The 20,635-nt window shown below is 38.6% G+C and overlaps 1 protein-coding gene across 7 annotated transcripts in view; it reads left to right on the forward strand.

The window, feature by feature from the left end:
* Nucleotides 1-17,146, forward strand: part of LOC137995236 (hepatocyte nuclear factor 4-gamma-like) — a 44,328-nt gene extending 27,182 nt beyond the window's left edge. For 5 of the 7 annotated variants that reach the window (XM_068840828.1, XM_068840816.1, XM_068840841.1 and 2 more), the window contains exons 2-7: nucleotides 565-681; nucleotides 8,477-8,707; nucleotides 10,473-10,601; nucleotides 10,972-11,340; nucleotides 11,708-11,944; nucleotides 13,779-17,146. In XM_068840828.1, the coding sequence (XP_068696929.1) occupies nucleotides 651-681; nucleotides 8,477-8,707; nucleotides 10,473-10,601; nucleotides 10,972-11,340; nucleotides 11,708-11,944; nucleotides 13,779-14,074 (1,293 nt within the window). In that variant the 5' untranslated portion in view covers nucleotides 565-650 and the 3' untranslated portion in view covers nucleotides 14,075-17,146. Of the gene's footprint in view, nucleotides 1-137; nucleotides 257-564; nucleotides 682-8,134; nucleotides 8,371-8,476; nucleotides 8,708-10,472; nucleotides 10,602-10,971; nucleotides 11,341-11,707; nucleotides 11,945-13,778 lie in introns of those variants that run through there. The other 2 variants (XM_068840835.1, XM_068840810.1) reach the window with 2 other exon arrangements.
* The last annotated feature ends 3,489 nt before the right edge of the window (nucleotides 17,147-20,635 follow it).

Below are 20,635 nucleotides of genomic sequence, written 5' to 3' on the forward strand. Positions count from 1 at the left end.
GTAATACTGTTCTTATTTATAAGTTTCCTGGTCACGTCCGCATTGATTTATTGAAATACTATACCATGTAAATTTAAGAACATCTTAAGAACGTTTTCAGCCTCACATCGTAAAAATCATGTAAGAACGCTCAGCCTCATCTCCAAAATTAGACGTTCTTATAAAAAAGAGAGAGTGTAAACTACGAAAATCGAGAGCGAAAGAAGTGTTGCAAGTTTTCGTTCTTTTAAATGACCAGAAAGAAAAATCAAAACCAGTTAGTAAATGATGGAAGCTTAATTAGGATAATTTTTATTGGCCAAGGGCCGGGAATCCATCTGGGCATAAATTTTTGTCCAACTTTTGCTCGATTCCAATTGCGCATCGTTCTCTTGTTCTTTGATTTACATTCCCATTCTCTTCTCCGATTTACAAGATTTTTTTTTTTTCACAACTTCATTTAAGGCCATTTGTGTTAATTTCTGCTCATTTGGTCTGAGGTGTCTAAACAGGGTGTAACGTTTTAAATGTTGCCCGAAACGAATCATTAAGCTGTTGTTCACAACACAAGTTTTTCTCCTCCAGATCAGTGATGAGTGGTTCTTGCTGTCATTCACTATTATAATCTTGGTAGACCTGAACTGACACCAGTTAGTGGAAACGAGAGAAGAATGCTTAGTGGACTTCGTATGATTCTAAAAGGTAAAAGAATCTTTTATTTTATTTTATATTTTCATTCACTGTGAAGTTTATTAAGGTCTTGCTAGCTTTAGCAACCGATTTAAAGACTTTTCTGAGCGTAGATATTGGATAGTTTACTTGTAAGCCCTGCGAGTGTGAAAGTCAACCATGTGTAAACTTTGCAGTGTTTTGTTCATGTCCAAACCTTTTACATACTTTTCGACGTTATATTAGTTTGTTCTGTTTCTTTTACCTTGATTTGCGTTCAATACTGGTCATTCTAAGGGATAGTGTTTTTCGTGAGTCGCTTCAGGCAGTTCCTTTTAGGTGCAAAGTCCCCATTCTCGACGAAAATTTCTGGCAAGAATTCTCTTTGTTTCATCTGCCTATGTGTTCCGCTAGAGTTCATCGTTTTGTTCATCCTTTTCTTAGAACGTTTTTCGTTGACTTGTTTGTGTTAGGCATCCTAAAACTTCTCGAAATTTTCACCGAAGATGAAGTCATCACCATGATTTCAAAATCTGAAAATTGTTCCAGTAAGAAAATCGTACCGGGACCACTGCGAAGAGTGCGTGGACATGGTATAATGTTTATTTTCACCGGAGCGAGAAATGTGAATTCGAGCTCGATTTGAATAGGCTTGAATAAGGGACAAAAAGTTCAATAATTATAGATTGAATTCTCCCTTCTGAACTCTAGAGGTTTAAAAGTAAGGGGCTTCTTGAAGAGCAAAGTTGTATTCACACATTTATCCAATAAAGAAGGATACTGAGGAAGTGTATGACCTTTTTTCTCAAACGTTAGTTTCACAAAGGTGTACATTCATGAACACATTACATACATAAATGTCAGAGGTAGAGGGAAAAAAGGGCACAGTCACGCGTGCTGGATAATCCCTCACAAATCCTAAAATATCGTACTTAAAGTTGTTATCCTAATTGGGTGATAAAAGCCTTCTTCAAACCCACGGACTTGAGAAGGTTAAAGGTCGGCCAATTTTTCTGTATGAAGGGGCTAGTTTCTAAAGAAACTGTGGTGCTGCGTCGGTGGGGAAGTAGTATACAAAAATTTGGTTTTATCAACGGAGTTGATAATGTAAACTGGCCACCGTACAGAGATTCTAAAAGCTGACGTTTCGAGCGTTAGCCCTTCTTCAGAGCGAAGATTCGCTCTGACGAAGGGCTAACGCTCGAAACGTCAGCTTTTAGAATCTCTGTACGGTGGCCAATGTTCATTATCAACTCCGTTTTGATAAAACCCAATTTTTCTGTACATTTCTACCAAGCAAAGCTCGTTTCCAGGATCGGATCCGCCTCTTGGGGCAGAGATGAAAGGACCCTGGGAACGATACTTCAGGATTCTGCTGACTGGCAGAAAAATATCAGTATGGCTAGAAGTTTTTAGAACAGTGATGAACTCTTTATCAGCTGTTTGAATAGCTTTTTTCGCTGCTATTTTCGTTTCGACTTATATGCTACGACTGTAGCAGTTCACAGACGTCAAGTATAGAAAAAAATATTGTAATTCATTATTAGTTATAACAGAATATTGTTTGAGTCGAGAGGAATGTGAAATACAAATTCAAAACTTTAAAAGCAGAGTTATCGAGGATGACTTACTTCTAATCTTGATTCTTGGAAAAGAAAAAGGCAATTCAGATTAAAACTCCACGCAATTATGTGACGAACGTGTTTCAGTACAAAGAGATTTATGTATGTTCTTTGTTCGCATTTTAGCTAAATAACGACTTAAGAAGAACTTAGAAAGCTTTTTTTTTTAGTAGCAAAGAAATCGATAGTAGGTAATCATCTCGTGTCGATAAATCATCGAAACAAAGATTCTATGGTTCACGGAAACAATCAACCATTTAAGGATTGAAAAATAAAGGTCTTTTTTTTTTCAGAAGTGCTTTACTCTGCTAACTGAACTTTGGACTCATCATCCCTATTTATAAATTATTGTTTATTGTCCAATATTTTTGGATGTAAGGGCATGTAGGTATTTGTATATGCTCTTCTCTTTTTCTATTAATGTGAGGAATACCTTCACAGCTGTAGGTTTCATTTCCGAGATGCATTTTAAAGCAAACTTCGACCCCTACCCGGCCAAGGCGTAGGCGCTAATCGCTTGCGTAATGCTGGCTGTTCCAAAGGTAACTGTCATCCGAGCACTTAGGGATGTATCTAGAACTTCCAAGGAACTCGGCGAATTTGTGAGGCCTTTGTTGACGGTCCTTAAAGTTCTCTAATTATTATTGGCACTTAACTGGTAGTCACGTGTAGTAAATCCGACTTATCTCAGAAGCTAACTCCCTTTCTCTTTTTGTTTACTCTCGGTTAACCACAAAATGGAGTCGCATGAAACGGGGCAATGTCGATCAAAGTCCATGAATGGTTTCTGTTCTCGATTAGAACAATGCTAAGTCGATAATCATTATCACTAGGCGTTTTCATTATCCATTGTCACCGTCATCATCACAATTATTATTATTATGGCTATCTTTTGTAAACACTTAACGATTCATACAGGGTATGCACCAAACCTGCATGTGGTACTGTACGTAACCCATGAACTCAAATGGCAAAAACCTGCATTCAGTACCATGCGCAAAAGACAACAATTTTGAAAGAATGAATTTACTAATATAACCTATAAGAACTGATTTGCCTGTTGAATTAAAACTAGGAAAAGTGGTTTTGAACTAGTGCATAAAAGTAATTAAGTCTGCGTGGGAAATGACAGGCTTCCGTAATCGACGTGTTCTCCACCGAGACCGAAGGATTCAGTTCCTTTATTACGATACGAACTTCCCTGGACCACCCGCCCAGAGCATCGATGATAAGGTATGGTGTAGCCTGAGAAATGCCACTACAGTTCCCATCGGGGAGGGGCTTTATTTACTGTTCTTTTCCCTGCTTTTCATTTCCCAGTCGTTCATCTAAGGGGACCTCATTTCCGCCGCGAGCACATTGTTTGCCTTGTGGTCGACATGTCTTGCATCCACTCTGTTCAGTTGTGCGTGATTTAAATTCAGCGTATATTAGGATTCATCAACTTAGTTGGGCTTCGGGAGAAGAGAGCTACGGGCGGAAACAAGATGAATCTGAACCGGCCGATTACAGATATCTTGGCATCGTTAGGCAAAGCACTTTCAGGGAAGCAGTGTGACAGGCTAGGTATTTGATTTGAGTAAGCGCTGAACAACTGGCTAACACTCGCCGTCAGAGGCTCTCAGGAGTTTTTTCCTCAAAGCCTGTACATAGCGTCTCCAGTTTGGGTGGCGCAAGTGATAAATAGTTGGTGTTAGGTGGTCATCGAGGTCTGGCCACACGAAGCACCCCTTCTTTAATGATCATCGTCATCGTCGTCACCAACTCTTGCATCAACATCATTCAATATCATGGTCATCTTCACCAACATCGTTATTTCATACCCTGACTTGAAATTTCCCAGTGTTTTTTCTTTTGTTTTACCTCTAGCCGACCCTGGAGGTATGTCTGCTCGCTTTGTAGAGTTTAGGTGTTTAGCCTTCACATGAAATTGAAGCACCAAAAGAGATCTCGAGGAATTGACTAATTTTAAAGTCATACTGCAACGGAATTGTTACTTCGAGAATTTCCTGTTACATCATGGTCTTCATTGGCAAAAATTATTAGTTTTTTTTTTTCTATTAGTTTCAAATAACTTTACCAAGTGGTTAAGTTCAGTAATCTTTGAAAATATGCTTGGTTGCTCATCTCAACTGTTCCTGCTGCGGCTGCTGATATTGTCCTTTAGTATATACTAAAACAGTGGATAGCGTTGAACTCGCGCGCTGATTGGCTCGTCAAACTCCGAATAACCTGTGCTATCAGTACCTCCGAGCAACTCGGGAAAAAATGGCGTCCCGATTTGCATCCGTGACAAGTGAAGAGAACATCCAAATTAATTTTTTGTGCTGTATATTATCTCACTGTTTTAGTATATACTAAAACAACTATTCAACTCAGTGTCGGTTGCTAGCGTTGGATATTTACCTCGCCGCCTCGCGGCTCGGTAAATATCCACCGCTAGCCACCTCCACTTCGGTGAATAGTTGTTACATATCCTTTGCTATTAGTTTTTTTTTCTCCTTTATATACAGGGAAAGGTGAGAAGGCAAACTAATAAAAATACTTCCTCCACCCCCCCTCCCCCTCCCTAATAGAGTAACTGCAGGCGCATGACATGCTTGTTCGCATTCTCCGGGTCTCACCCCAGTCTAGTAAAATCGTTTTTTCTGTTTTATAGGCTACTGTTTTGTGGTAGGTTTACTGTTAACAGTGTTTTGCCGGCAGTTTTCTTTGTTTTTACGCAAGAGATGACCTTTTTTTCATATTTGTGGGCGTCAACAAAGTTCTTTTTGTTTGGAGCCTCGGATTTCTCCCTCGTTACGACTGTGGGTGTTTTTTTTTCACAATAACACAACGATGAACGGCCTCTCTTAGCCTCCCCAATGCAAGGGCAATCGCTCCAGGGAGAGGCTTAATTATATAAGGAACGAGTTCGTCGTAAGTCCATGCTGTCGTCGATGATTCTGACTTGAAATTACTTGTAAAAAGAGGTAAACAATTTTCTATTGTGCGTGACTTCGAACAATAGGCCGTTTACATGCAACACTAACATGCTTAGAACACGCGATAAGAGGGCACGAGAAATACTCATGCAGAGCGGGGGATCTTTACTTAATAACGTGTTTTCTGGGGGTAAGACTCCCGCATGATTCGGGCGGCAGTTCCGACAAGCAAAAATGATACCTAAATTAAGCTTAAGTCGCTTTCATTCAGTATTTACAGAATTATTACTGGTTACCTAATACAGGTTACCAGTGAAAGTTTGATTCTTGTTTCAACAAGTTACCTCAGACTCCACCCTAATACGTGAGGTATCGGGCCAGGCAACGCAATTTCTTTGCAATTTCTTGAAGATGTTTTTTAAGATTTGATCACTGAAATTGTGCTGTCTTTATTGATTTCATGTTCCACAAGGTCCACTTTCAATCTTCGAGTCATTTTTCCTCGCCTTGCTTTATGGAATTGAAAGTTTGCTGATTATTCAATAAAATTAATGCATATGGTTAATCGGAATTAAACCGTGACAAACGTGCCCGGCCTTTTTAAAGTTCGTTGCTAGAGTCATGTGAAGGATCTACAAGAAGTTTCACGTTAACTCTCTAATTCTTTGATGCAGCCACAAAAAGTAAATGTCAGACATATGATTTTAAGCCTCAAAGAATCCTGAAAAAGGATTGAACATTGCTTCATTAACTGCGATGCCGATCACTTTCACTTAGAATTACACAACCGGCATTCAAATACATATTTCTTATAAGACATATATTTGCTGTCCAAGCTTGCTCATTTCTTGCTAGTGATCTTAGCATTACGAATCAAAATTTTCGTGGGTTACAAGTAACGACCGTTTGCTGTTACGGCGACATGAACATTTGCGGTGTGCCAAAAAGTACTTAAAACCGGCTATTGTTTTAATTTGTTCCAAATTTGCGAGGCGATCGGTCTTTACCTGAAATTAGCGGTCAAATCACTTAATGGTGAAGGTCTTTTAAAAGATTAAATGACAGAATGTGTATGATAAGATATGCATGAGTCGTTTGGCTTGAACCTAAAAAGAATATTCCCCTACTCATGGTTCGGGACACTTTTTCGATTTTCGTTAACCTGCGAGAAGAAGTTCCGTTCCTGATTTTATAACTTCCCAGTTCCACATTGATTGAGTGCAATGTCCGTGAGGGGAAAATATAGCCGTTGGGTAAAAGATATTTCCGTGGGGACATTTCCGTTTTTTCCGTGCGGTTAAACATCTACCGCTGTTGTGACCACAATCGTGACAAGACGAAAAGGCCAAAAGAATAAAATTGGAAATCTAATATGCCAGATCGCTTGTCGTCGTTCTGTGTGGGAGTGTCCCATTAGAGGCCACAATCGGCTTTGTCTTCAGCTCGAAAAGAAGCAATGTAGTTATGTGCTTGGATGTCTTGGCTCTTTATATGAAGGATATTGCCCGTGCATCAAAAAGACTACTTTTTGCCGGAACGTTTTGGCGCGGGTACTGCATTTCCAGGGTTTTCGTGTTGTCAAGGTAGGGTGACATAATTTATCTGACGAGTGTCTCTTTGGAGCTGTCAATTTCTGAGCGTGTTCGAGATGACAGCATTTTTCGTTATTTCGTGGTTCCCTTCTTTCGTCTTCGAACTCGCGGTTTTTCTCGAGGTCTTTTAACTTGCAATTGCCATATCATCATGGACATCGTCCGCCGGTTTGTCTTCTACAACAGTCGTTAACTCCAGAAAAGTCTACACGGCATTGCTGTGACAGTAGTTCTCTTCATCACCGTTCCGTCTTGAATGTTTAAGTTAAACGAAGAGGTTTCAAAACGGGCCAATTTTAAAGTAACATAAATATTATTTCGCCACAGCTGACCTTACATAGCGTGCGAGGTTCAACCTCTGTCGTAACAAAAGTCGATAGCTGGTATTAAACAGCTTTATCAAGGTTTGGGAGAAGCTCTCTCTACACATATGCACCTTGGCCTTGAAGACTGCAGTGAGACTTAAAGTGCAGTGATTTATTTAAAAAGCAGTTAAATTTACGGTCTGTCACTGAACTAAATTTAAACATAATTTTTATTTCCCATTTTGTTTTTGCTGGAGGAGAGTGTGGGTTGATTTGGTTGGTCACGCGCTGCCACTTATTTGAATATTGTCTTTTGTTTGTTATGATTTACTGCTTAAACAATCCCACTTCAAAAACACAAGTACCCTGTTATAGCAGTTTTCTACCTAGTACAATTCCCCAACCATAATGCGGACTATATAAATTATTTCATGATGTTGATTAAGTTAGAGTCCGATCAATGGAGACCTCGCTGCAACAAAAATGTGATGGTGAAGTAAAAGTGTTTTAAACTTTGGTGGTGGCTATAATTTTGTGTTTGTCCCAGGAACGAATAAAACATTTATTGTTAACTATTGATGATAATGGTTATAATTATCATTTGACACGACTAATGAAAAAAAAAACTGTGTTTATGTGGGCAAAATGCGAAGGAATGGAATAGCATATATATTTTAAATCTCCCATAAATAAACTATGGGAATGGGAGAGACCTTAAATGACCTTAGATAGTTTCAATACAAGGATGTAACATTTTCCCTAAGAATGACGTAATGGGTCACCCATGGTCATTATCGGGTGAACTCGGAGTGAAGATCGTATTATCCCTTATCCGAATGTTCCCGCAAGGTGCTTTATGCTTGAGTGAATTTTATTCGAGGTTTTTGCGTCTCTTAGGATACTTTCTTTCCCATTTGTAAATAAAGACATAATAGCAGTTCTTTTGTTTATTGTTTGATCGGAAACGAACGTGCGGATATTTACGTCAGGTTAATCTCTCGTGCCTTGCTGTCAGGTCACATGACTAAACACCTCCCATTATCTGCTCAAGAAATAGAGTAGCGTCTTTTTGCGTGGCAGCCATGACTGACGGTATCTTTGGCGAGCTTTACTGGGGACTCCTCGAGTTCAAAGTACAACTTGGTCGGCTATAAATATAACGTAGATAGTTCCGTTTTGGGACGCAGTGTTTTCCGGTGAAACAAGTCATTTCTGCAGCCGTCAATGACGGACAAACTAGCAAATGGTGTGAAGCAGGCGGACAGCGCCAGCAAGAGCGGTAATAAACAACTATTGATCGCTTGCAGCCTGTCCATCACATCACGCACATGTTTTTGAAGTGAATAACAGGTTTTAAATTTTATTGTTTTTTTCTTCTTGTGCAGGAGATGATGGCGACAACGGTGCCTGCTTGATCTGTGGCGACAAGGCGACAGGAAAGCATTATGGAGCGTCGAGCTGTGATGGCTGTAAAGGTTTCTTCAGGCGAAGCGTTCGGAAAAACCACGTCTACGCTTGCCGTTTTCAGAGAAATTGTGTCATCAACAAGGACAAGCGAAACCAGTGCCGTTTCTGTCGGCTAAGGAAGTGTTTCCGGGCAGGAATGAAGAAGGAGGGTGAGGGAAAAATAATCACAATCTTATTTGTAATTGCTGGTTCGCGCTCGTACCATCGCCATTCGTAAGTCATCGTCTCCTTAACAGACGTGGCTCAATATGACATTGCAGCGAGGGCAGTGATACTTGATTACGAATCTGTTTCGGTGGTCAAAATATCACTTTGAACCTATCCTAGGGTAAATGTTCCAACGGGTACGTTGACGAATCAAATCGGAGAACTGTTACACAGCGAGTGTTCGTGAAAGGATTGTTGTAGTTGTGTCCAAACTTCGCGTGTTTTAAGTTTGTTGTGAATGCAAATTAACATTTACTTTTGTTATCAGCGAATTGAGAGAACCTAGAAATTCTATTTGTTTGTGTAGGAAATCCGCAAGTGTTGAAAGGTTTTGCTCTCAATTGCAAGTTAATCAATTACATAAACAGTTCGATCGATTGTAGATCAGACGTTTAATTTTGCATGGGAAAATAGAAACAAAATGTTTTTCCCACAAGGGAATTGCATCAACCTCCCACTTCAGCTGTATTTAGCGTAGTTACTTTTGTATATAGTTATTTTTTTCTTCTTTGCGTCTGTGAAAGTGAAAATCAGTTATCAAACCTTTATATGGCTCTTAAAAATTGTTGCAAATGAACATCCGTGATTTTTTTATTGATGTATACTCTGATGGTATCAAACAGTTAAAGTGATATTACTGTCAATTGTTCCTTAACAATGAAACTGCATTTTAGATCGAGGATACAATTTATTAAATAAACGAGCTTGAATAACTAACTAAACACATTATCCCTGATTTCCCAGGCCGTTGAATGAAACCTGTTCAACTTCCTCAGTTAGTGCTGTTATGTAACTCTTGAAGACCGTATGGGAGAAAATGGGTGAATGTTTGTCATTATGGAAAGCACCATTCACCCTAGGTGTGATTGTCATTCTGTGCTCTTGTGCCATCTTAACATGTGATTTCAAAGAGACTTGAAAATAATTTTAACACAAGAAAGGTTCAGGTTTCATTGGGAGACTTTTTGTCAGTTTATCAAGGGTATCAATGTACATGTAGATCAAAGCCCTAATACATCAAAGATCTCAATTTAAAATTGGGTTTTGGCCCAAGTTTTCTTTTTCTCAGAAGCTGAATGCTGCAGGCAAAGACTTTAAGAACTAAGCAAACAAACTTGAAGGTCCATCTAGATTAACAGCCACGCGACAGATACTTGAACAGTTTAAATCCTTCTCTTCTCTGGCTCACCCAAGTAGCTTTTTATGCATTATTTTTCGTTTACTTTTGGGTGTTACAAGTGTTTTAAGTCTACCCATTACTTATTAAGTGTCACATTTGCACAGCCTCTTCATAGTTTGTTGAGAAAGGAAGGATTAACAGGCTAGAGTGTCAGGGTGGGTCGTGGGATGGGCTAAAGGTACACGAGGTCCACACATGGCATCAGTCTTCATAAATGACGTGTGAAAATATCAACTTGTGCAATTTGAGACACAAGTAATGTGTTGTACATGTAAGCCCATTCTCATAGCATGGTGGACTAACAAATGCAGGTTTGAATGTAATAGGTTTTAATTTGTAGAACTCAAACAAATGATGTTGGCAATGTTCACACATGTACCTAAAACCAACAAAAACAGCTCAGAAGCAAGCTGTTATCCTTGTCTTTCGGAGGAAAAGATAACTTTTTCTTCACCCCAAAGTGACTCTTATTCAAGGATGGCATGGGAGTGCCTTACATTCTTACATTGGTTTGCTTATATCCGCAGCTGTGCAAAATGAAAGGGACACCATTTCCAAAAGACCCCGTGGAGAGGATACAGATAGTCGTCACGGTCTGACCACAAGTGTATTGTTATCAGCTGAGATTCTGTCACGTCCTGCCTCCTCACCTCCTGGTAAATATGGATTTGTTTTCCAATGCCAATGTTTTCTTGATTTTCTTGAAACAATGTTGTTTGTTTTGCTGCCCATCAGCCGTTGTTGTGATCACAGGAACACAACTACCAGAGTCCATCAAGTTTGCATTTACACTGTCTGTAAGGTAAACAAGCCTTCTGAAGAGGGTGCCAAGCTAAAAGGTTGTGATATAGTTGCATTGAAAACAACTGAATTCTGGCAGAGGATTTCTATGGTTGCAGAAACTTTTATTAAAGGGAATTTCGAACCATGGATCCATGTCATACTCCTTTTTTTAACAAGGTTGTGATAATCATGTTAAATGTTGTTTATTACGTCTGAAAAACAAATTTGAATTTTATGTAATAGAGAGCATAAGCCTGGATAAAGAAGCAAGCTACAATGACATCTGTGAATCAATGCGACAGCAACTTCTGGTGTTAGTTGAGTGGGCAAAACACATACCTGCCTTTTGTGAACTCTTACTGGATGATCAGGTGGCATTATTACGGGCACATGCCTCTGAACATTTACTGCTGGGTGTCTCGAGACGCTCGCTGAACTTAAAGGATGTTTTATTACTTGGAAATGATCTGGTAATACCTCGAACAGCTGGAGATGCCGAGGTGCGGAGAATTGCCAATCGTATCCTTGATGAACTTGTGGAACCCATGAAAGAATGGAATGTTGATGACACCGAACATGCTTGTCTCAAGGCAATTGTTTTCTTTAATCCTGGTAAGTTTTGTCTTACAACCTAAAAAAAATGTATAATTTCCCTGTTTCTCCAAGCAGTGGAAGTTTTGATTGATCATAAGATGCAAGGGTCCACATTGGTTTCTCTCCCCACATTTTTTTTATTCCAGATTTCCTGCTAGTGCTACTAACTTTTTACGTCAGGGTGTAGAGCAAAGTGTGTTGTCCTAGGAGTTGATCTGGTGGCAGAGCAAGGCCTCAACTCGCTGACCCTGAGGTCAAGAATCCAGTGGGGTCACGGCCTCACCATGCCAATACCCCTCAGCATTTTACAATAGGGTTATAAAAGTAAATTCACCCACTGGTGTGTTTACTATATTATTTTGACAATTTGTCTTTGTTATTTCAGATGCCAAAGGACTTAGTGATTCTCACAAGATCAAGCAATTAAGATTTGAAGTACAGACTATGCTTGAAGATCATATTGCCAAGGATCAGTACGATAGCAGAGGAAAATTTGGAGAACTGCTTCTCATGCTTCCAACAATGCAAAGCATAGCAAAGGAGATGATAGATCAAGTACAGTTTGCCAGACTGTTTGGTGTGGTTAAAGTTGACAACCTTCTTCAGGAAATGCTTCTTGGCGGTAAGTTTGAATTCATAAGTGATGTCAGGGTGGTGGGTTTTTTGAAGTGGTTGGGTATGGAGTGCTTTAAAATCACTTCCTGCTCTGTTGACCAGCCCAATTTTTTTTCTGATAGTTCTCCCCAATTCAACTCAGCAACATCCTGAAAATAGCTAAAGCCAAAGCAAACCACTTATGTCCAGAAATGGGCGTAATTAGATGCACGCTCAAGAAATTGTTATCTTGAACACAAAGTGTCCTTGTTAGTTAAGCATTTGCTATGTAATGTTTAAAGAACGAGCAGTAGAGTTTGATCGGGGTATCCGATAACACGTGCTGCAAGTTTTTTGAACGACTTTCAAGAACATTCACAAAGCTTTTCCCTCTGGACTCGAAAGAATAGGGACCTTTAGATTCTAGGACAAGGTTGAGAACAAGTATGAGATTTGACTGCCTATTTTAGCGAAAATACTCAGAAATTTTATAACCTGGACGATTAATCTTACTCTTTGTTAGCAGCATACAGTACATGTAGGTTCCTCAGATATTCTTATTGCTGATAACTGAGCCTTTTTCTGATTGAAAATTGCCAAAACTGCTACCGTGTTGTTGGCTTGTTTTGACACGACATAATTTTTTGCAAAACCTCGTACTAAAGTGACGACATTATCACATTTTTCCCCCTTAAATGACACTGGTTTGGGCACGCTCACTGTTGTTCTATGAGAAAATCTAGTACTCGAAGACGTTCTTGTCCTAGAATCGAAAGCTCTGTCATGGTTCAAATTGTGAGAGGAGAATATTAGCATACCAGAAAAACAAATTGATAGTAATCAAAGCCACATGACGTATGTAAATTTTCGACTTGTCGGCAGTCGCGCACTTTATTCTTTTGTCTCTGTAAACAATACCAGGAAAAGCAAAACATGATTATGAATAACAAAGGCACAAATGCATATATGATACGCAATTTTAGACGCGTAAAAAAAACCGGGTATACGCGTATTGTGTGTATTAATTTTGTGCCTGCGTTGTTGGCTTATCTCCGAGCGGCACTGTATGCCTTATTAGTATTCTTTATATAAAGAATACTAACAAGGAGTGTTTTATCAGGATATAAAGCTCAAGCTTATCAGGAGGCAGCGTGGTTGAGAGGTTAGGGCGTTGGGTTTATTATTGCTCCGGGTTCAAATCCCGTTCTAGCCTCTGGTTAGGATTTTTTTCCGGTTGTCCCGGATTCAACTCTACCACTCTTTGTAAATAGCCAACTGGTTGCCTCCTGCCAGTTGGGGTTCTTAATAATGTTTCTGTTAAGTTTGAATTGTTTCTTTCACATTGTTAAAAGTGGGGTGCCTGTAAACTAGCTTGATAGCTAAGTGCACTTCCACTATAAACAAAGCATTTACATTTTTTACATTTTTACAGGCACGTGACTACAGAATAGTCCTTTATTAATCATCAATCCTCTACTATTCTCTTTATTAAAGGAAACAACATGATTACAGTTGTGGCAACCTTATTAAGACAATACAGTGTATTGTATAATCATACATGTTTCCTATTCATGTCACAACTCTGATACAATATTTGAGCTGATTTGTATGGTATTTTCTTGCTCTGCGTAAGGCATGCTGTAACCCATACAGATCTTCCTCTCATATTGTGTGTATCACTTACATGGCATTACTTGCCTTACAGGCTATCAGCAAAGCCCTGTACAGCTGTGGTGATGTCACAGTGCAAATGGGAAAAGTATGAAGTCAACTTACCTTGAAGATCGCCATTGTGACCTCTGATGTCAATGTGATCCTCATGGTCATCATTTAAGTATGAGTAACCTTTTGTGCTATTACAGGTACCAACATTGCAGAACAGTTAGATGCAGCAAACATGGGCCAGGTAGCCTCACCTCCAATGGCATCTCCCCCACCCTCTGCTGGTCCAACACCATTATCTCCAGTAAGCACCCTCCCCTCTGCACATCCTGAGCTGTACAATGCAGGCTTAGTGACTCATGGCATGATGCCAGGAGGTGTCCCTGCTCACACAGCAGCAATTCCGATGGTTCAGGACAGTAGACCATTTGTGGCGGTTCCATCAAGCTCTCTGCCTGGAGGTGTCATACCAAAAACCGAGAGATTTGATACATGACAATTGTTGCTCCACGTTTTGGCGACTTGGGAATGGTAAGAGTAAGCTGTGGCGGTGTTAAGACTGAAACAGTAGCAGGATCACAATGCAGAGTTTTGCTTGCCATTAGATTTCACTGGAGCACTTACTTCTGACAGCTAGCAGATAACCCTCCCACTGTGGAATTACCATGTTTTGTCATGGGTTGGATGAGGAAATTTTATTCTTAATAATAAAAACAAACATTGTAAGAGAATGTCCTTACTTTAGATGGTGCACACAGATAAAAAAGATTAAGCGCATTAGTGTACACATGATTATTACTTTTGATCAAGGTGTGTCTTGGCCTTTGAACAAGACAATGAACACCCAAAAAAGAATGGAATTTTAAAGTTGCAGTTAGTTTTTATTTGACAAGTAGAGGGGATTGACAGAATTTAATTTTCTACTTGGACACCCTGATAATTGCCTTGAAGGGGTGGTTGATCAGAATTACAGACATCATACTTTGCATGCGATTGCTTGAAATGCTTTTTATCGGTCAGTAAACAAACATTATTGGTAAAATTGAAAGTAAATATTGTACAATCAGTGCGGCAAAATACAAGCATGCTGATAGATATTACATCAAGTGACCTAGTAACTTGGTTAGAGCTTCAGAAAATGATTTCTTGTTTATTTACTCTTATTATTGAATGTAGGATTAGGACTATTAATTTTAGGATTTTATGAGACTTTGCGTGGTGTCAAGTTCCTATTTTTTCATATTTTAATCTATCCTATTTTCTCCCATAATTTTTCAAGGAATACCTCCTACTTTGCTATTTTTCTCATATTGGTGCAAAATGCATTATTTAAAGGTAGTTCAACAATCTCAATGCCAATATACGTGAACTATAGAAGTTCCTCATGGCTGTGAACTGGGTCAGTTATGCCCAGTTTTCTTCGGTCACTGAAACTTTAAACCAAAGTTTTGCTATTCCAAGGCATGCCCTTTGTGAACAGAGCACCTTGGAAGCTTTCAAAGTTCTAGGACTCCTGTTTTTATTTGTGCTCTATCTGGTTTCCTTTTTTTCTTCCTTTTTTCTTCCTTTTTATGGTAAAAAAACTCCTATTTATTGTGCTCTTTATCCCACTGGACACCTTACAAGTGTGTTCATGCAGACGTTTTTTACTCGGAAAGCAGGAATTTGAGGTAGGGGGTTTCTACAAAATTAATACTTACTTACTTATTCAGATTTACAACTATAGCAGATACAGTATGGCTCGTTTGACAAGCTTAATGCACCAATGAACATCTTAGCACTGGGAAAATTATCAAGTCTTATTTCTGGTATTACTTAACTCATAAATGAGGATCGTTTTGTTCATTGGTTTCTTTTCTTCATACTTGAAAAGACCTTATTCACAGATGGTGGCCAGGTAATGCTGCTAAGTTAATTGAACCAACTTTTTTCAACTGCACCCATAGTTATGGTACCAGTTGGCATTATCATACCAGTGCGATGTTAAACATGTGGGACTCAAAAGTGGTAGGAAGCATTAAAATGAATCACTGGCCTCAGAATATCAGGCTTCCTTCTGAGAGCGTTTTAGCATGCATTAATGATGTCATGACCGCTTTGTGGTGTTAAAAAAACAAAGTAATGGTAACCATCTTGGTCACTCGTGCAAATCCTCTGGGAATCAAATTCTGTTCATACATGGCTGCAGATCATGTGAATGAATAGGCTCTACTTGGCTTCCTGACTTTTGAGTCCATGTGTGTTGTGCTGCAGATTTGATACTGAATTTTGCCAAAGGTTGCTTTGCTATGGTTGCATCAAGCAGGTAACAAACTGTACATAAGATAATGAAAATACATTACTGTACATTGTCTTGGCAAACAACTTGGAAAAGCCTACTTGAGTTTTTATAGTTGAATGAAGTTGATTCAGTGGAAATTGATTATGACTTGGCAGCTGCTTAAAAAATCGTAACAGACACTGGGAGCATTATTGCTCAGATCAAGCCTGTTTCTTTTAAAGTGAACAATAGAAGAGTTAGCTTAGCGAATAACATGGACAACAAATATTTAAAGCCACCATCTATGTTCAAGGGCTATACCTGGCCCCAGTTGTTCAAAAGGTGGATAACGCTATCCACCAGATAAATCTCTATCCAGTGGATAAGTCATCGCAAAACCACTTGACATGTGCAATCCATTGGATAGTGATTATCTGGCAGATAGTGATACCATCGTTTGAACAACTGGGACCTGTAGTATATTATCTTGTTAAATAACGTGAAGGCACTAGAGTTAGGGGAAATTTGTTAACAATATTTAGTCTCCTTGACGTCAAAATAATTAATGTCCAAAAAGAATTTTCTCTTATGTGCACCCAAGTTTGCTTTTCTAAAATTGGTAAACTTTGTGCCAGGTGCTTAAGAGCTCAATCACCAAAGTATTTTTGCATCTTGAAATTAGCAGATCTCTTGTTAACGAAGCAAGGTTGTCTTGTGACAAGGTGATGCATGCATCCATGACAACTTTCCCTTTTTACTGTTTTGCCAGCAGCGTTGTGGTCCTTTTTCATTCATGGAATAAAATAGTTAGCTTGTTGTGAGGGTTTCTGAAAACATCATTGCATGCGTAGAGTTTGTAAATAGGGAGAAATTGAATAATTTTATTTTGAATATACAGTCTGTTTATTTTTTTAAAGACAGTAGATGCCTTGCTTCACTTCTGATTTGCACTGCAGCAGAAAGCAGTGTATGTGGCTTTTTGCAAATGAATGCTTTACAAATATTCGACGAGTGCTCTTTGGATATGAGTTGGCTATAACCAGTTTCATGTCCAACAAGCGCGAAAAATTTTAGAGCTTTGATACTCTGATACTAGTTCCTCCCACAGGGGCATTTCCAACATTAAAATGGTAATTGTATGTTCTGACAAAAAGAGCTCTTGGGACTTGTGACTGCTGTCATTTGCCAGCAGTTTATCAAAATAATGAATGATTACAGTTTTGTTTGGATTTGGAGTTTATTGGCTTGCCATCTTACATTCCATGCATGTCGGATAGCAACAAGAGAATAAACAAGTTTTTCCTCTTTTATATTCTCTTTATAATAAACCTAGTTACTTTTGAATGGTTTGATATGGTGGTTGGTTAAAGTGCCTTTCACCTCAGCACACCTTTCCACTTTATTTATTCCCTGAAATTACCCCAAATACATTGTGTTCTTTTCTAAACCTTTTGATTGATTTTTCCCTTTTTTCGGCTTTGAAAGACTGGAAAAGTGGTCTTACTTTGATCCAAAACCGAGCAATGAAGGGGAATGCATTCGATACCAGGTTGAAGTCACAAACTGCTTTGCGTTGGATTATTCTTTGAAAACAGTAACAAATCAATCTGTGACATCAACCTGGTATCGAACCCATTCTCCTCCATTGCTCAGTTATTGATCAAAGTATGACCACTTTTCCCATCTTTCGAAGCCACTAAAAAAGTGAAATTTTAATCACAGTGTTCTAAAAACAATACTGTGTACAGTGGAAAAGTGTGTTGAGGTGATAGGCACTTTAAGTTGCATGCATCAAATTTCCAAGTGTTGTTAGTTAGCACCTTGGAAGGCCCAGGTGATATTTTCTGAATAGCCCATTTCCAAGTTGCTGCATGCCTCAGTTTCAAAGCGAGTCCTGGTGCACAACCATTCAAATGGAAATGAGTTGTGTATTTTTATGCAAATCAAACTCATTTCCCTTGCAATAGTTGAGCACCAAGACTCGCTTCGAAACCGAGACTAACAGCAACTCTGAAATGGCCCGTTGGTTACCTGGAAAGTTTGTCTTAATTTGACAACAATGGCTTCCACCAGTTTCCCTTTAGAGCTATCAGAAAGTAAAAACAGGTTCCACCAAATAACAAGTGCTTTCCAACTTGCACTACCCCCTCCCCCAAATCAGGTATATTGTATTAAGAAAAGGTGGCTTACTACAGTTTTCCAAAGAAAAAGATCAAGACTTTGAAATCTGTGAAATTAAAGCAACAGGGTTTTGCTCTTCTGGAGTGTTAGTCACTGCAATTGATGTAAAATGAAATGTTACCCAACAAATAAATGCAAATCAGGAGAAAATGCTAAATATAGTAACTAAGCTCCTGGACGGGGGACTGGAAACTAGACATTAGTGGTATGACCAGGGTTAAAATCTTGGAAGTAAGTAAACAATGTGAAGACGAAACTATCAACATTTTTTTCAAAAAAAGATCTATCAGACAGTTTTTCAGTTATTATCAAAATAGACGAAAATAATTATTGACGTTTTTGTCGTTTGCAAAAAACCTGTCAGACAGATTTAAATGTATCTTTCTATACATGATTATTTTTTCTCTCTAAAGAACTCCTGAAATTTGTAAGGTGGGGTCGTACGTCCAGTTTTTGAGAAAAAGGCCTTCGAAATGTCCAGTTTCCAGTCCCCCCTCCAGGAGCTTGGTCACTTTATTCAGCATTTTTCCCTAATTTGCATTTATTTGTTTGGTGAAATTAACTTTTACATCATTAGGCCATTTTCAAAATATCAAATATTCAGCTTGATAGTGAGGCAAACAATAGACACTTTGGAACGAACGTGAAAGATACTTGCACATCATCCACTTTCTTTGTCTTTGTCCTCTAAACCTCTCTTTCAAACTGAATTTTAATATGTAGAAAAAGGCCTATTGCAGACACTAACACTTCAGATTAGACATCCTGTTGTTTTTGTGAAGCAACAACTTGAATGGCATACTCTGAAGATCGCAAACAAAGCAGTGCACAATCCAAAGTGGCCTAAGTACTTAGATGTTAAAAGGTTTAAGCATGAAAGAACTCTGCGATCAAGTGCAGGAAAATTGCTGGAAACATCCTTGATATCAAACACTTTTCAAGATCAAGTAACGTCAAGTTTTAATACACTGCCCATTACCACCAAAAACTGTAAAGCCCATCAACAGTTTGTAAAACATACTTTTAATTTTTTATTAGCACCAGCTAAAAAAGATTGCCTGTAGTTTCTGTTTTTTGATATTTCTATGTTACATATTTTTGATTTTACTTACTCTTATTATTTAGACATTGCAGGTGACGTGCCACCGTTCATGTGGATGTACTGCAATAAAGTTATTATTATTGTCATTATTATTAATTTCAGAGTCAAAATCTTGACCTTTTTCCTCCGAAAACTGTAGTAAGACACCGTAAGGTGGCTGGAACCAGTTTCACTACTTTAAAGAGACCTTCTTATTAGAAGTATAAAAAAATTTTGGTTTTATCAACGGAGTTGATAATGTAAATTGGCCACCGTACCGAGATTCTGAAAGCTGACGTTTTGAGCATTAGCCCTTCGTCAGAGCGAATCCTTCTTATTAGAAGGGTTGTCACTACAACACTGTATCACGTAACAGCAATGTCATGGCACCATAGGGCCAATTGGACAAAAAAATACGCACATTATTGACGTAATAGGTTACCATGGTAACATGAAAGCTCTCCAAAAACACCCTATATTTTGTGTTGACTTGTTTATATCTCAAAAGTGAACTAGGTGACCCCCATTGTTTATTGTAGAATAGTCATTAGCAATTTAAGATAGAGCTATTGGCAAAGTTTTCAAAAATTCTTGGGAGCTGATTCAGAGCTACCTTAAAATTTCGAACAATTTAAGATAGCTCTGGATCGGCTCACAACTATTTTTTAAAACTTTACAGATCACGGCTCCAGCTTATATCAATAATTATTCTACAAGAAAAAATGGAGGTCACAGAGTTCGTTTTTGAGATATAAGCAAGTAACGAAAACAATAAATTTTGTAATTTTGTAAAATGACCAAAATATGGGGTGTTTTTGGAAAGTTTTCATGTTGCCATGGTAACCGATTACGTCTCCTACAGCCACCTTAAAATTTAATGGTGTTTCAGTTGTTGATCAAAACATCCCCTTGATGAGGATAACCCTCATTGGTCAACTTGAGACTTTAATACTTGATGTCTTATCACCTTAAAAGTGTTTTGATCAGCTCAAGTAATACGCATTTAGGGGGATAACACTTAGGATAGTACTTTGGCTTCTCTGAAGAAGATACCTCATTTCTAACCAAGGAAGCTACTTCAACTTAATTAAATAAACCCTGTTTACATTCAAAGTTGGGACAGCCCTTTTATGTCCCTGGAATAACCCGCAGCAATACACTATTTTAAACAAGATTGGGACATTATAGGGAAGACGTCCATTACAACCATTCCCTGTGCCCAACATTGAAACACAAGAACCATTTGTTTCAGTAGCCAGCCAATAAGACATCAGTGATCAATTTGGAAGGCATGCACTTTTTTTTTTTGGAGGGGGGTGGGACTTTCAGCAATATTGATACAGTTTGCTTCAATATTGATCCAGTGATACCAGTTTCTTCTTTCAAGTTTCAATTATAATAATTAATTTTGTAAAATGACCAAGTTCTCTGGGACTATCTTGCTGGATGTCCATTCATGTACCATTACTATGACTGAGATAGTGGGAAAACAGATTTCTGTCACGATAAAATGGAGTGCAAGCTAGTACACAATA

Source organism: Montipora foliosa, chromosome 1 (genome assembly GCF_036669935.1).
Source record: "Montipora foliosa isolate CH-2021 chromosome 1, ASM3666993v2, whole genome shotgun sequence".
Classification (NCBI taxonomy): domain Eukaryota; kingdom Metazoa; phylum Cnidaria; class Anthozoa; order Scleractinia; family Acroporidae; genus Montipora; species Montipora foliosa.